A 16,269-nucleotide genomic window follows, 5' to 3' on the forward strand; every position below is an offset into this window, starting at 1 on the left:
TGTCCTCCTTCCCAGGTAACAAGTATGAAGTCAGGGTGTATACTGGTGACGTCATGGGTGCGGGGACCGATGCTGACGTGTTCATCAATGTCTTTGGAGAGTATGGAGACACAGGTAAGAAATCCTTTCTTCCCAAGCTGTGCCCAGTTCTGCTTCTTAGGTGGGCTGTTCCCCCCCACGCCTGGCAGAGGAAGGCAGCTCCAGTCTCCTCTGTTGAGCTGCAATTCTGCTTGCAGCGTGGTTGTTCATGGCCTTCCCTGGGCAGCCAGGTGCCCATCTTGTAAAATCTATGCGTGTGATGTGTTTTCAGAATACGGTGTGGGGTCTCAGGTCTATTTACACTTGTCCTTCATCCGAGACTATGAACAGACCCAAGCTTTACATCACCAAGACACTCATTCTTACTTTCTCTATCTCCTTAAGCTCCATGGCCGTCTTGCGTTATATTTTGAATGTGGCTGGGCATGGCCTGATTCAGTGCAGTGGTTTGGTGCAGAGTAGAATGGAGCCAGGGATAGATAATTAGACTTGTCTTCATAGGTGAAGCAAGAACTGAAGACAAAAGCATGGCCACAAGTATTGGGAGGACATTCAGGCCAGTAGAACTGAGACAGGTGGTTCTCTCCTGCTTCCTCGAAGTTAATGAAATAACACAGGAGTCAGAAAAGCTACTGAGATCCGAATTTGGGATGCAATGTATTAAAGAATTCAAAATGCACTGCTGAGTTTAAGGAAAAAAGAGATCTCCAGGTGCCAGAAATGAAGAGGGAACTCAAAACCAAAGTATTAGGTATGAATTGGTGCTATGGCATTTGGAAGGAGGGAGCTTTCATGTTCAACAATCTACAGGATAGATTTCCGTACCCATTTGGGGTCAGAAAATAAGATTGTGTCCTGCATGAAGCAAGATAGGCAAAATTAGAACCACAGGTAAAGCCAGGAGGCCTGAAGGTTCACAGGAACATCTTCAGCAAAAAAGGTCAGGAAAAAGTTTGCTTATCAGTACAATAACCTTATCTCCGCAAGAGCTCTAGATTAAAAAGACAGAGCTGTTGAGAAATTGATACCTTCTGCTCACACTCATGTGGGCTTGACATCTGATTTTACACTACAAGTGTAGTTTGGGGACCTCCCCTCCCCAAGCACAGAAATTGGCTCCATGCCAGTAATACCTCTGGTGCTTGCAGAAGCATTTGCAAGACTGCATGAGATTCCCAGAGATAAGGTACTGGAGATGAGTTCACTTTCCAAAACTACAAAACACTCGAGGACATAATCCCCCATGACTAACCATCAGTGGACACAACAGTCAGTAAGAGTAAATGCTCAAGAATTTCAGATAATAGGGGCACCTGGGTGGCTCAGTCATTAAGCGTCTGCCTTCGGCTCAGGTCATGGTCCCAGGGTCCTGGGATTGAGCCCTGCATCAGGCTCCCTGCTCAGCGGGAAGCCTGCTCCTCCCTCTCCCACTCCCCCTGCTTGTGTTCCCTCTCTCGCTGTGTCTCTCTCTGCCAAATAAATAAATAAAATCTTTAAAAAAATTTCAGATAATAGAGTAATCTGAGAAAAGCTATAGTTTAAATATGTTTAAATGGACTACAGACATGAACAAAACAATTGAAGAAAACAACAAGGCACCATGAAAAGTATATAAAACAGAAATATAGGAAATGAAAATATAGTTACTAAATATGAACACTTAATGCATGTGTTAAACAACACAATTAGAAACCACTGAATAGAGACTTATGAACTGTAACACAAATATGAACAAAATACTCAGAGCAGAGACATGAAGAGGAAAATACAAATGAGAGGTCATGATTCATGAAGGACAGAATAAGTTCTGATAGATGTTGAATAGGAGTTCCAATAGAGAATAGAATAGGTGAAAGAAAATACTTGAAAAGATAATGGCTGAAACTTTTTCAAAATTGAGCAAAGATATGAATTTTCAGACTAAAGTAACAGAAGGAGTCACTGAGCAGGATAAAGGAAAACAAATCCACATTTAGATACATTGTGGGGAAACCAAAGGCAAAGAGAAAGATCTTAAAGGTAACCAGATTTGGCAGATTATCTTCTACAAAACCAATTAGAAGGATAGTAAATTCCTATCAGCTACTTATACAAGGTCATAAGTTCATGGAATAATAGATTTAATGTTCTGAGCAAGAATATATATCAGTCTAGAATTCTGTGTCCAGCTAGGCTATCATTCCAGAGTGAGGGCAAAATTAGTGAATTGCCACGCAAACAAAGAAAAATAGGGTTTACCACTCATACACGTATACTTAAACAGCTGCTGAAGAATATACTTTAAGAAAAAGGAAATCATACCCACAAGAAAGGTGAAGCGAGGAAAATATTGATATTGATGTAACAAAGCTAAGCAAGCATTGACTATAGTAAACAATATTAATAATAACTATCATCAGGGCATGAGAAAATGTGGACCCAAAATACTAGAACACGATCATCTTTGAGAAGGAAGGTAAATAATGAAAGTTAAAATATAATTAAGTTCTTGGTCACAGCTCATCCCCAAGCGGTAGGAGAGCATAGGTATTGATGAACTTTAGACTTCAATAAGTCAAGTATGCATATTAAAATTGTAAAAGTAACCCCCCCCATAAGAAATGTATAACTTCTAAACCAGTAGAGGGAATAAAAGGGAATAAGGCCTCAATCAATCCAATAGAAGGCGGAAATGAGGAAAGAGAAGCAAAGAAAAAGTATGGCTAATAATAAAAAATAAAATAAATGTACAAATAATCACAATAAATAGAAATAAACTAAACTCATCAGTTAAAGGATAGGTATTCTCATATTAAATGAAAAGAAATAAAATCCAGCTTAAGCATGGGATGCAGAAGGGCTGAAAATAAATAGAATGCAATGATGTCTATCAGGAGCATATCAACAACACAGAAGAAGGTGGCATAGCTGTATTATTATCGGTCAAATTAAACTTTAAGGCAAAAACACTCTGTTAGAAATAAAAAATATATCAGACAATGATGAAAGGAACAATTAACCTGAAAGATGTGAAAATTCTGAACTGGTATAAATTTTACAACGTATTCCCAAAATACGTGAAGCGCATCATGAACACAGCACTTAGCTCAGGCAGCCACCTCGTGGGGACCAATTCAGTTCATCCTCACAGCGGACCCTATGCGATGGTGCTGTTCGCATCCCTGCTGTGTGGATGACGAACTTGAGACAGAGAGATATGCACTGTGATGTTATTCTTGTAAATTCTAAAACATGCAAAAAATAGTACATTTTCTCTATGAATACATCCACCTGCGAACCAAAATTCACGGAGACGATACAGGTCACTTGTGGGTGGGGTTTATTTGCGGTAGGGAGTAGGAGAGTCGGGTGGCCAGTGAGACTTTAGACCTACCTGTTATCTCGTCTTTAAAAAAGAAAGGTCTGAGCCAATTAGGCAGAGTGTTAGCACCTGTTCTGCCTCTGAAATCTGGTGGTGGGCATATGGGTTTCTTATACTACTTTCTATATGTTTGAATGGTTGCAGTTCAAAATGTAGAAAGATGTAAAGAATTAAATTTTAGGAAAGAAAGCAAATGGATGGCATCAGCATGAAGCTGGTACTTAGGTGGGGCTGTAAGTGTTAATATGACCTGCAGGCTTGGGGACATAATAGTGGAAAATTGCAAAGTAGAAAGAACAGGTTAGAATGGATCCTGATGATGTGCTTATCACCCACGTGACTTCTGGCATGTTATCGGGCTTCTCTAAGCCTGTTTCTTCATCCACAAGACAGAATTAATAATACTCCCTCTTGGATTGTGGTGACAAATAGAAAGAAAAGAAAAAAAAAAAATCTGTGTAGAACTAGGATGTGTGATGGTAGCTGTCATTGCTGTTTTCCAGAAAAGGAGGCAGGCCTAAGGACGTCTCTTGGCTGTCAGGGGCCCAGCACAGCCCTGGACCAACTTCCACGGCCATGCTCCCAGTTGAGGACAAGAGGCTGGGACAAGCCCGGCAGGACCTCAGCTCTAAGGATGGGGGTGCACATGGGGTTACCAGGATGGACACTCCAGACTAAGGCAGGAAGCAGAAACCCAGTTATGGGACCTGGGCACAAGCCACACGCAGGGCAAGCTTCTCCCTTGACTGGAGGTTGGAGGGATTTACAGAGCCCAGACATCTCAGGGTTGACTTCTTAAAAAAATTTAACATTGTCGTTAGAGTAGTTTTAGGTTCACAGCAAAATGGAGTGGAAGGACCTGTCCCTGCCCCACCCCCCACCACCTCCCACCTTGCTGACTTTTGAGACCACCCTCCAGTGGGCAGACCATTAAGCTTATAAATGGTTTTTTCTCCTCCTCTGGTCTCCTTTGTAAGTTTCTTGCCTGTGTGTGTATACAGGGGAGCGCAGGCTGGAAAATGAAAAGGACAACTTTGAAAGGGGAGCTGAAGACAAGTTCATGCTAGATGCTCCGGATCTGGGGCAGCTGATAAAGATCAATGTTGGCCACAACAACAAGGGCGGGTCTGCAGGTTGGTTCCTGTCCAAGGTAGGTTCGGCTGCCTGTCCGTGGTCCCTGTGGCCTGGGAGGGGAATTCTGGCTCTTCAGGGGGCATATTTCAGCCTAACCTCCCTCTCTTGGTCTGTCTGTCTCCACTCTTCTGCCAAAGCCTCCTGGCCAACCATGCTGCCTGACTCCCAGCCTCCCAGACCCTGCACATGTTACCACCTTCCCAGAAAGCCCGGGGCTCCCATCCAAAGGTAGCCAGGGCCTGATCGTCCTTCAAGACTCAAGCTCTCCCTGACTCTGGCCCACCAGAACCTCTCCTTCCTGTGAATGCTTATAACCCTGCCTGCTTAGGGCGTTCATTGGACCCTAATCATAAGCTTTCTTGTGACTTATCTTGGGCTGTTGCCTTGCAACATCTGCATTTAGGTGCCTCATAATCTTACCAACCCAGGACGAAGGTAGGAAGCAAGAAGAAAACAAAAAGGCTTCTGAGGAGCTAACACTTATCTGGTTCAAAGTTTGTGAGGAGAGCTCATGCCTCTGGCTCTTTCTTGCCTTGCCCTGATTTTGAAGGCAAGACCCCTCAGACTCTCTCTCAGCCTAGTGCTCATTATAATCTCTTCTAGCAAACTCTTGCCTACAATTTTAAGCCTACAGCAAAAGATTAGAGAGGGAAAGAGTCATTGTATTAGGTAGGGCTATTGAGGACTGTAATGGGGACCTTCTTCTTCTTCTTTGAAGAAGATATAAAAAGCCAAAAGAATATTCAAAATCCACAGAAGTCTGAGGTCACTTAGAAAATGGGCTACGATCCCATATATCTCCCTTCATGAGGCTATCAGTAGATTTCAGCTCATTACAGAAGGATAGGGAAAGGTTATTGTAGAATATGTATTTGAAAAATATTTTGAAAAAGATCTTATTGCTTAAAACAGAAACCACTCCGACTTATAACAATTTGACTGCAGAATGAGGCTGCCTGATAGGTGAGGTTTTGTTATTGCTTAACTTCATTACCTTCTTATATCAGCAGTGTTTGACTGCAATTATCAGACGATTGAAGTGCAGTGTTACATAACCAGGGCTTATTTTTCTCATCTCACACAAAATCCAGATGTGGTCAGCTCAGGGCTGGTGCAGCTGCTTTTAGGACAGCTGCTGTCTTGCTGTGTCACCATCCTGAGCACTGTGGCTTTCATCCCCCACCTTGTTGCCTCATGATCACATGATGGCTGCTAAATCTCTAGCCATCTTATCTGTGTTCCAGGCAGGAAGAGAAGGGAAGACCAAAGGGGAAAACCTTTTTTTTTTTTTTTTTTTTCCTGGCAAACCTTGCTTTATTTTGAAAGACACAATGCCCTCCTTGGGCCTTCTGCCTACATTTCATGAGTCAGAAATGAGTCGTGTGGTCACCCTAGCTACAGTGGAAAGTAGGACAAGTGGCTGGCTTTCCAGTCTTTATAGTAGAAGTAGGCTAGGAAAGGGCTGAGTGAGCATCCTCGCATGTCTGCCGCACTCCTTTCCATAACTAGGCTGGACATTCCTCGAGGGCACTGCCCCAGCTCTTGGCCTGGAATGGGGCATGAATTGGTGAAGTGAGGAGTGGCCAAGGTTCCTCTGGAAAGGAGGGGGCTTGCCTGGCTCTAAGAGCCGAGAGCCTGGTGCTGAACAGGGTTCCAGGAGGCTAAATGCTGCTTGGATTGGCGAAGAAATGGGGCAGGAGTCCAGAACCCTAAGTAGCCAGTGAGCAGGCAGGGGTGTGTCCTCAGGGAGGAGGAGGGAGAAGAGGCAGGTGTGTTTTATGACCGCAGCCACGTTCCTCCATCCTGGGAAGGAACACAGTCTGAGTGAAGACCCAGGGTTAGTGCACAGAACTGCAAGGTACACCCCAGAGCCTGATGTGGCCTTGGCAAGGTTTTGCAGTTGCACCTCCCACCCCCGGGTCAGGTTCCTTCTTGGTCACATGGGCCCACTCATCCGATGTGCTCTCTTCAGAAACTTCACGAACGAGGTGGGTTTGCATGCCAGAACAGGCCCCTTTATTGTGTTCACGCTCAAAGGAAAGGACAGCTTGGCAGAGTGAGAACATGTTTTTTTCCTTTTCTTTTTGTCCCTTTAAGATGTTGGAAATTGCATACCATTGCCTTCTGAAATTTGATATTGAAGCCAAGGGGATTTTTGTTTCTTTCAAGATGATCTGTTTTATTTTATTTTATTTTTTTCAGCCAGAATCCTTGCAGAATTTTTTCTTTATATTTATAATAAAAAGTCTAGAAGAGGGGGGCTGTGTTAGTTCCTTTATGCCCTCATCCTCTTTCCCTTCTTCCCTCCCTCCCTTCCTTTTGCTTTTGTTTTTAATTTCTTAGGGACATGATGAGTCTTTGATGCAAAGGATATTTATTTATTTATTTATTATTTATTTATTTATTTATAGCTCAAAAAAGAGATCTCCTATTATATACCAGATTCTTGCTTGGATGGCATCTGTTCTGGCCTCTTCTTCGGGAGCACCAGTTAGCCATTTATAGGATCTCCGTTCTCTGCTTTGCAAAGCGTTCAGCTTCCTTTGGCCCCTTCCATCCTCTGTGCTTTGCATCCTGTGAGAACGTATCACCTTCCCCCACCCTGTCATTGATTGACTCTTCCAAACTACCAGGTCCCTTCCTTTCTCCTATCAATGTGCATTTTAATTCTGAATGTTTCTATTATTTTTTTCTTCCTATAAAAGTAGTACATATTCATTGTAAAAAGTTAGGAAATACACATAAACAAAAAATGAGATAAACCTAAACCACCATGATTTCACCACCCAGAGATAACCAGTGAGCATATCTCGGTGCAGATCCTCCAGATATTTTTCTGTGAATTAATATGCATATATCATTTTTTATAAAATGGGGTCATCGTAAACAGTGTTTTACAAGCCGCTCTGTTTCCACTTTGAAATAGAGCATGCAGATGTCCCCATGTTATTTAAACAGAATGACACGAAGGTTTTACAATGTAATGTTTTAGTGAGTGCTCCAGTATTTCCGTGCACAGATACATCCTGACTGATTAAACCGATCTTCCTTTGTTGAACATCCTTTTCCTCAGCATTCCTGAGAGTATAAAGAGTGCAGTGACACACATCCTTATAGCTTATCTTTATGCACAGCTAAGATAACTTCTTACGATAAATTCCCAGGAGTTGCTTAAAGGACTTGCAGGATGGTGAGAACTTTGACGGATTTGCTGCTTTTTGGTTCTCTTGATACCTTTCCTTTTTCAACCTAGTTCCCTTTTAATATCACCTTTTGCCTTTTCCATGCAGCCCCTGCTATCCTTAAAGATGTTTAGTCCTATTTCATAAAGACCAAATCTTCTTGTATTCCACGAAGCATGCCCACTTTCCTGAATCCTTGTACTGTATGCTGTGTGAGACCCTTGGCAGAGTTCTGCTCTTCTTTTGATTCTTTGGAGTGATGTTTCCACCTTTCCTCCCGCCCTCCCCCTCTCCCTTCTTCTTTCTTTCCTTTTTCTTTTCTTATTTGCTAGGCAGACACTGTTTTGAACCAGAAGGCCAAGCAGGCTACTTTCAGTGTGAGATTGGTTATTCTCTTTGCAGCTGTATCATGTGCAGGGGTGAGTTCAGGGACCTACTTCCTGCTCCGCCCACCCCCCAGTACCAAGGCGGTTGTCCCTCTCCAAGTTTTGCTGCTTTCTGAAAACCTCCTAACAGCCTATTCCTATACCTTAAGCCAAACCAAAATCCTTCCTGGGGATAAGACAAAAAATTAACTCAAGCACTTTGTAGGCCATTGTGCCTGGATTTCCTAGCTATTTTCCTGAGGAAGGGAGGAAGGAAGACTTTAGGTCCCAGGCAGGGTGAGTGCAAGCTGGAAGCCAGAGGCTGGGGGAAGGCGCTCTGTGACTACGCGTGGGCAGCCAGCTCTAGCGTCCTGCCTCCCCTGCCTCGCACCTCGTGCTGCCCCTCCTTAGTTCACTCCAACTGATCTGCTGGCCCTCAGCTCCCCAGGGATGCCAATTAAAGGGGCTACTGAACTGGCCATGTTTCCAGATTTGACACTTGCACAGTAAGTGCTCCTGGTCCTCGAAGTTGCCAGGCTGGTTGCCTTGGACTTCACATGACAACCGCCCCTTAGGTATTTACGTTTAAGGGCTTGGTGGGATAAATCTAAAATCCAGTGTAATTAACTCCTTCATAGGCGGTCGCCCCTCTAGTCGGCTGGCTGCCCATGTGTGCGTCTCAGCCCAGGCAGATGGGCTTCGAGGTGACCTACACACCCCTTCTCCCCCTGCCTCTCCCTCTCCTGGAGTTGGAGGGCTGGCATCCTCACCTCCCCCAGCTCTTGCCCCCACCCAGGGCTTGGGCCCCCACATCTCGTTAGCTCATAATCTTGATCAACTCAAATGGTCTATGCAGTTCAAAGACCGCTTAGGAAGAGCAATAGTCACAAGATGGAACATCATGCACCAATGGGTCCTGTCCTTGGTCCATCTGCTGCAGTAAAGAGACTGGCCCAAGGCCCTGCAGCTCTTCAGTGGCAGGCCTGGTACGTGCCCCAGGTCCTCTGGACTCCCAGTCTGGATTCCCTCCACGATGTCACGTGTTAGACAGTCCACATGGGGATATCGCCTGCTGCGTGCTGCTGGGGATATGAGCACAGCCTGCATCACTGGCCTTGGCAGGACGAGGAGACAGGCTCATGGAGTTGATTTCAGGGATGTCAAGAAGCTCAGTGTGTCCTTCTGTTACCAATGAGAACTCAACAGTCAAACATTTATGCGGCTACCAACAGCAGCTGTTATGATAAACACTGTTCTGCTCCTTAAAAGAATAAGACAAGTCCCTAAAATAATCATACCTACAGTACCCTTATATCCCAAACTTTCAGGGACAGCCCAGCTTTCAATGAACAAACATTCTGTCTTGCGAGTCCCACGATTAGAGTAGTGTCGATCAGACCAAATTTCCCGGCTTGAAGACCAGAAATCAGAATTACCATGAGTTTAATGCAAAACAGGAGGAGATAAAAGACTTGAGTAAGGTACAAATGAAGGTTGTGGGGGTGAGCTGTGTCTCACGGGGCCTCAGGGGTCCACTGGAGCTGGGCCATGAAGATGGGTAGGGTTTTGCCAGGAGGGGCAGGGAGGAGGACTCCTGTGGGCAGATGAGGAGGAGCCAGAGAGTAGGGCAGGGATATTGAGTAGCTCTGGGCCAGAGCACAGGGCTCAGAGGACTGAGAAGTGGGAAATAATATTAGGGAGGTAGGTGTGGGAAGGACCTTTGCAGATCCTGATCATAATAAGCCATTAGAGGTCTTTATTGACTGAGGTGGAGCAGTGGTCTGAGGTGGTGATGAGAGAGTAGGTGTATGGGTGGGCTCAGAGGAGAGGAGGTGCAGAGGAAGAAGAGAATGTTAGGGTGTCACCATTCAGATGCTGCCATTTACAGTTATTTATATTATGTGACAGAGTTTTTCAGTGTGATGACTGAGACCTGGAGCCTGGGGGTAAGGATAGCCTCGTGACAGGGAGATCTCACCTTCCTTTGGTGGGCCTCAGTTTCCCCCATAGAACATTCTCTCACTCTTCCATGAGCCCAGGTCTTCCCTGCTAACTCCTAGATGCTGAGATTTATTTTAAAGTGGGTTCATAAGCTCCAAAAATCTTCCTCCCTTTTTTCTTCTGTGTCAAAACTTACCTGTCCTTTGCCCTATGATCTTAGAACTCTAACAGGAAGGCACAGTTCAGCAATGGCTCTGGGAATGTTGCCATGGCAGCTCACAGGTCATGGGCCACTTTTACTGGATAACCTATATGCATTTTTAAAGGGAAGATTGGAAACTCCTTGAAGGCAGAGGTTTGTTTTACGTGCATTGCCTGCTCCCGTGGCTGGTTCACAGCGGGCTGGTACACAGCGGGCCCACCCTTTGTGGACCCCCCAGACTTTGTGTGTCTTGGGTACCTTGGCACGTGGGCGGGAGGGAGGAGACCCTTCATCCTCCTCACATTGTTCTGTATGTGGGGGACGGTTCACTTTTGCACAGAACAGGCCTCTGTTGCCATCAGGTTATATAAAATCGGTGGAAGTTCTTCCAGTATAGAGCACGGAGAGCTGCTATGAATCCCGGTTGACACTCCACATTGATCTAAAATCTGCTGACTCCAGGCCCCACTCCATGTGCTCACGCCTGCGTGTTTACCCTGTAAGGAGGGGTGGGGGGCGGGTAGAAATGAAAGCCCCGAGGCCCCCGATCATTTGGGTGTGTCTGTGAACCTCAGTAAAGAACAGGGAAGAGAGGACCCCTGCTTGGCGGCTGCACCTTTCCCTCCTCTCCTTCGGGATAGTGTAACCTTCTTGGCTTTTCCCACCGGCTGGTCTTGCCTTCTGACTCGGCTGTGTCCTTGTTGCTGCTGAAGACAGTGAGTGGGCTCCAGCATGGACAGGCCTCACCACCCCGGGGGCCCGTGACCCCGGCTTTCCTTCTCGCCTCTGAGAAGGCGAGCCCTGCCTGGGGGCTTGTCTTCCGACGGAGGGCATTCCCCCAGGAGATAATGGTTCTTGGTTTTTTTTGGTCGTTGCTTCTGTCTGTCTGTCTGTCTGTCTGTCTCTCTCTCACACACACACTCTCTCTCTCTCTGTCTCTCTCTCTCTCTCTCCAGGCGTGTGCTTCTCTCAGTCATGGGGACGGGGGTTTCTGTCTCCCCAGTCTTCTTCTACAGCGCTTTCTGCCGTTAACAACAGATTCTGTGAAGCAACACTCTGTCTGGAACACCAACCTTTCATTCTGTTAGCAAAACCATTCCTGAGACGTCCTGAAGTCTTACAAGGAACTCCCTGAAAACTCAGAGCTGTCTGAGGAGGTTGTGAACACAAGTGGGAAAGCTGCTCCCTCCTCTCTTACAGGGGACTCTTGGGTACACCCCTCTGAGCAACAGGGGCCCTGAGTCAGCCAGGACCCACATCAGCAGAGGCCGGGATGCCTTTGGGAGGACCCTCTGCCCCCTCTCCCTGGCTGGTTTCTCTGCACTGCAGCGCTTGGTCATTTCCTTCCCTGCCTCCACCCCTCTGCTCCTTCCCGCTGTGGTGTGCGTCCTAGAGGTGCTCCCAGATAGTTGGCTCTCGGGGAGCCGGCTTCCTCCAGCCTCATCTTGCAGACCTTGTGGCCACGAATTTTCACAGATAATTGTTTACACAGTTTAATATGCATCTGGAAAATTTCTAGAACTGTCCATGGACTTTCATACTTTCTGTACCAGTACTTAAGCTTTTATCTTCTCTCTCGGCCTTTCTTTGTATTTAGTATTTTTGGAAAATCTAGCTTTTAGCGTCTTGCTTGTTATTCAAAAATTTACATTTCAAATATCGTCTCTTTGTGATTCAGCTAGTTTTGTCCTGTAGGGGGTATTGAATGGTACGCATTTTATTTTTCAGATTAGCTAAACTTCTCAGGTCAGGAATTTCAATCAGACAGTAGGCCAGTAGAAGGCCCTTTATTGATGGACTCCACGGGCTGTGAGGGTGGTGCTCTAGCTCTTGAAACCGTGGCTGCCACACTCGTCCGTGAACATTTAAAGACAGAGATGGTGAATCTGTACATCTAGGTTTATTAGTAGACTTGATAGCCTGTCTGATAAACCAAGTCCTATCTTCCTTCACTTTGCTTTTCCAACTCTGTGAGCCTCAGAGTAAGGGGGGTTAGGAGGCAGGTTGAAGCCTCAGACCTTTGTCATTGACTCCCCAATCTCCCCCTAACACGGAGATGAAAGTCACAGAGAAATGTGCAGATAGGAGGGTTGGGAGAGGCTGGACTTTGGCAGCAGAAGACTCTCTGGGCTGTGCCACAGTGGTCTCCAGGCACTCAGCTTGAGAAGTACAGACAATCAAATCAGCAGGCTCTGAAGGGTGACTCACACCAACCAAACTCACAAGGGACTGATTTATAAACCGAAGCCTGAATACTGATTTATCTGAGGAGAGAAGCCTGGTGTGGCGTCCAGTTACTGGCTCAGGCCACTGGCTCCCACCTAGTGAGTGGTGTCCTCAGGAAGACTGTTCTTAGCCCAGAAGGTTCCTATGCGAACATGGGATTAGAACAATGTGGGATGCCTTCAGGCAGCCCATGTGTGCCCTGTTGGCACACTGCAGACACTTGGATATTAGGAAATGAGTCTTTCATTGAAATCAGAGCCCCCTCTCTCGGGCAGTCTTGGGAACACCTGGACAGACACGTCCATTTTCCAGCTTACCCTGTGTGTCCGCAGATGCTTCTGTCTGCACAGTGCTAGGAACGGAGGGCATGTTCTAGTTATTGACCAGTCTGCTTATCTTAGAGTGCGTTTTCAGTTGGGGTCCCGGGACATTTGGGAGAGCCCCTCGGCTTCTCGGTAAACTCTGAAAGACCCCCTTATCTCAGCCTCGCCAACCTAGCTCACATGTGAGTGCCCTGAGGGAAGCTTCATAAATGGCCGATTCCATTATCCTCCCTGTCAGTGACTGATGTTTTCTGACCTGATCACCAGATCCCGGGATTCTGTGTGCCTGATTTGGGGCTCATAGTTCTTGTGTGGACTCTGCTTCTCACCAAGAAGGTTAGGGTCCCAACCTTCAGCAGGTGGGGAAGATGATGCTCTTGTTGCAGTCCGCAAATCCAGGCTTCACACCCAGGTCTCACAGGACACATCCTGCCAAATTTCCTGCGTTTAGTTTTTTAAACGATCTGTAACAGAAGAGGGAAGAGTGGCTCAGTCATTCAAGTAGAAGGTCATTGCCAGTCATCCCCATGTGCCTCTCAGTGATCTGTGCCAGGTGTGTCCTTGTAAGAAGCTTAGTGGGCCACTAAGAAGGTGAGAGTGTATTCTCAGAGTGCACTCAAGTGGTGGAGGGATTCGATCACCAGGTGAGCCCTCCATGACACTGGTCATTCCCTCCCTCTCTTCTCCTTCCCAGATTATCATTGAAGATATTGGGAACAAAAGGAAATACGACTTCCCCCTTAACCGCTGGCTGGCCCTGGACGAAGATGATGGCAAAATCCAAAGGGATATCTTAGTGGGCGGAGCTGAGACCACAGGTAGAACTGAAGAAGGGGGAAGTCTGATTGGCTGATACTTCACTTTGCCCGAGGCTCTGTGTTCTTGTCTGTGGGCCTGGAGGCTTGTGATCAAGTGGGAGCCAGCCACTCCTCCTGCTCTTGAAAGTGTTCTGTCCCTCTGGGCTGGAGCCTGGGGCTCTGCTGATACCAGAGGAGGTGGGGAGATGCCCCTGGGCAGGTACTAACTTCCCAGGGCAAAAGAGGTTATCCACTGCATGAAGCCGGAATGTGAACTCCTATTCCATGTGGATGTTTATGAGCATATGGATTTGCTCTTAACTCCTCCTGCTATCGAGTGCTTTATACGCCGGGCCCTCTGCCAGGCACCTGACCCATTTCAGCTCCTTTAAACCCCATAGTGACCCTGTAACATAGGAACTGTTATTGCTCCCATTTCACAGATGAGCAAACTGAGTCACATAGATGTTAAGAGACCTGTCCAAGGTCACATAGCTGGTAAGTGACAGATCTAGGATTTGATCTGCCACCTAAATCTCTACCCTGTGTGAATTCCACAGAAAACCTGCAACTCCCAGCATGGGAGTTCATGGATGTTCGAGAAAATCAGTGTTGTAATATGCACATCTGAGAAGGTGCTCTGCTGCATAGCCTCCTGTTGCTCACCACTGCAGAGAGAATACGTCCAAGTTCTGGGGCACAGTATGCAAATTGCTCTATGGTTTAGCTCCAGCTCTTGGCAGCATCTTTCAACATCTTATCTCCCCACTTCCACCTCCCCTCCCATCCCCCTCCACCTCATCCATACACCTGTCCCTCTTTCCTGAACCTACGCCCCGCCTCATCCACCTGTCTTCTGCTCAGCTGCCCCCCCCCACCTCAGCCATGCCTTCCCCTCCCCTCCCTGCTGGTCTTACTCTTTCTCTCTATCTTTAGAACATCGTTCTCCTCAGCCTGTGATGCCATTTCTCTTCTCTGTGCTACCCTCCACTCCCTCTGAGCCCTGCCTCTCTCCTTTGCCGTACGTAGACCATGACTGCTCTCAGTTAGGAAATCCAGTGTTCCTCTGCTCCAACATCTTTCAACCTCACACATCATTTGTAACTGAAGTTTGCGAAGTATTCACTTAAAAACAGGTACCAGAGTGGGTCTGCTATGACCCCTTTCACCATGCGACTCTTACTTGCCCCAGAGGAGCAGGAGAAATGGCCGGCGAGGGCTGGGCATTGCTGGTAGCCTGGGCCGTGGGCGTATGTCCCAGGTCCATGTGTTTTGGAGAAGCAGAGCTGGAGACCCCCTCTTTGAGGGCAGTGGCCACTTTTTCCCATCTTCATAGTCTCCCTGAGGCCTTGCATGTAGTAAGCTCTCAATCAGCATTTGTTGAACAAAGGAAGGTGTAAATGTATAAATGAAAAAGGCATCCACGTAGCCGCATGTGCTAGCTCCAAAGAAAATTTGGGATTTTCATCTCCCTGGGCTCCCGGGTGGAGGGTGGGGTTGGGGGTAGGGTGGAGGGGTGTGTGCGAGCTCGGGAGAACTGACAAGGACTAAAGGGCCATTGCCTTTGACTCCAGGACAAAATGAAGGGAGGCCAGACCTTAGCAGAGTTTCAATGTTTGTCATCAGTGTATTCTCTTACTCAGTCCCATCTCAGAGCTTAATCGCCATTTGCTGGCTCTTGCCCAGAACTTCATGTCCTCATCTTGCCTCCTGACTGATCAAACCCCAGTTTGATGGCCCAACCACAATGTTCTCTCCTTCCCTCACCCTACCACGTCAGGCAGCGAAAGAGGACATTAGTGCCCTCTATTAAAAGTTGTCTTTTTAAGTTATGAGCAAAAGAGCAAGAGAAATGAATCAGATAGTCTTGAATATGAATCTCCATTAATGGAGTTGACTATTATAATTAAATCAGACAACAGAATTCATCCGGCAGCTATTAATAATATGCATGTGGTAATTAACGTTAATAACAAGTACTATTCTTAGCCAACTCAAATTCTGCCTTCTCTTTGTTAGTTTTTGTAATCAGGGCTGGCAGCTTCTTATAGTAATACCTGCAGTTTATTCTGAAACTCAGATAATATGGAGCGGAGAGGGGTACTGGATGTCATCTTGGGGAGGAGGACAGGGGGAAAATGAGGATGTATGGAGGAGGGAGGGTCTAGGGAGGCTGGAGCCAGGGAGAGGAGAGTGTGGGTGGGATTTTGTAACCAGCTGGCACTAACTTTCTCCTCCCCTGTGGCTTCTACACCAGCTATCTCATATGTGGTCACCGTCTTCACTGGGGATGTCCGGGGGGCTGGGACCAAATCCAAAATCTACCTGGTCATGTATGGGGCCAGAGGGAATAAGAACAGTGGGAAAATCTTCCTGGAAGGTGGTGTGTTTGACCGTGGCCGCACAGACATCTTCCACATCGAGCTGGCTGTCCTCCTCAGTCCTCTGAGTCGGGTCTCCATTGGGCACGGCAATGTGGGCGTCAATAGAGGCTGGTACTGCGAGAAGGTAAGGGATGCCTTCTGGGGGTGGAGGGGCCCTTTCCTGATTCAACCCCTCTTCTTTAACTTGCATAGAAATGCTGACCTGCTTCCTGCTTCCTACTTCCTTTGGACCAATGACAGAGCACATAGGCAGGCACTTTCATTGGGCAGTTGGGTTGGTAACATGCCCATCCATCTTGTTCTGCTTATGGTCAG

The 16,269-nt window shown here is 46.8% G+C and overlaps 1 protein-coding gene across 1 annotated transcript in view; it reads left to right on the top strand.

Moving 5' to 3' along the window:
• The window catches only part of LOXHD1 (lipoxygenase homology domains 1), a 149,195-nt gene that overhangs the window by 36,043 nt on the left and 96,883 nt on the right, over positions 1 to 16,269 (top strand). Inside the window, exons 5-8 of the mRNA XM_034995710.1 lie at positions 16 to 114; positions 4,402 to 4,550; positions 13,468 to 13,591; positions 15,828 to 16,078. Of these exons, the coding sequence (XP_034851601.1) occupies positions 16 to 114; positions 4,402 to 4,550; positions 13,468 to 13,591; positions 15,828 to 16,078 (623 nt within the window). The remainder of the gene's footprint in view (positions 1 to 15; positions 115 to 4,401; positions 4,551 to 13,467; positions 13,592 to 15,827; positions 16,079 to 16,269) is intronic.

This window comes from Mirounga leonina, unplaced genomic scaffold, assembly GCF_011800145.1.
Source record: "Mirounga leonina isolate KUSES-001 unplaced genomic scaffold, KU_Mleo_1.0 Mir_93, whole genome shotgun sequence".
NCBI lineage: Eukaryota > Metazoa > Chordata > Mammalia > Carnivora > Phocidae > Mirounga > Mirounga leonina.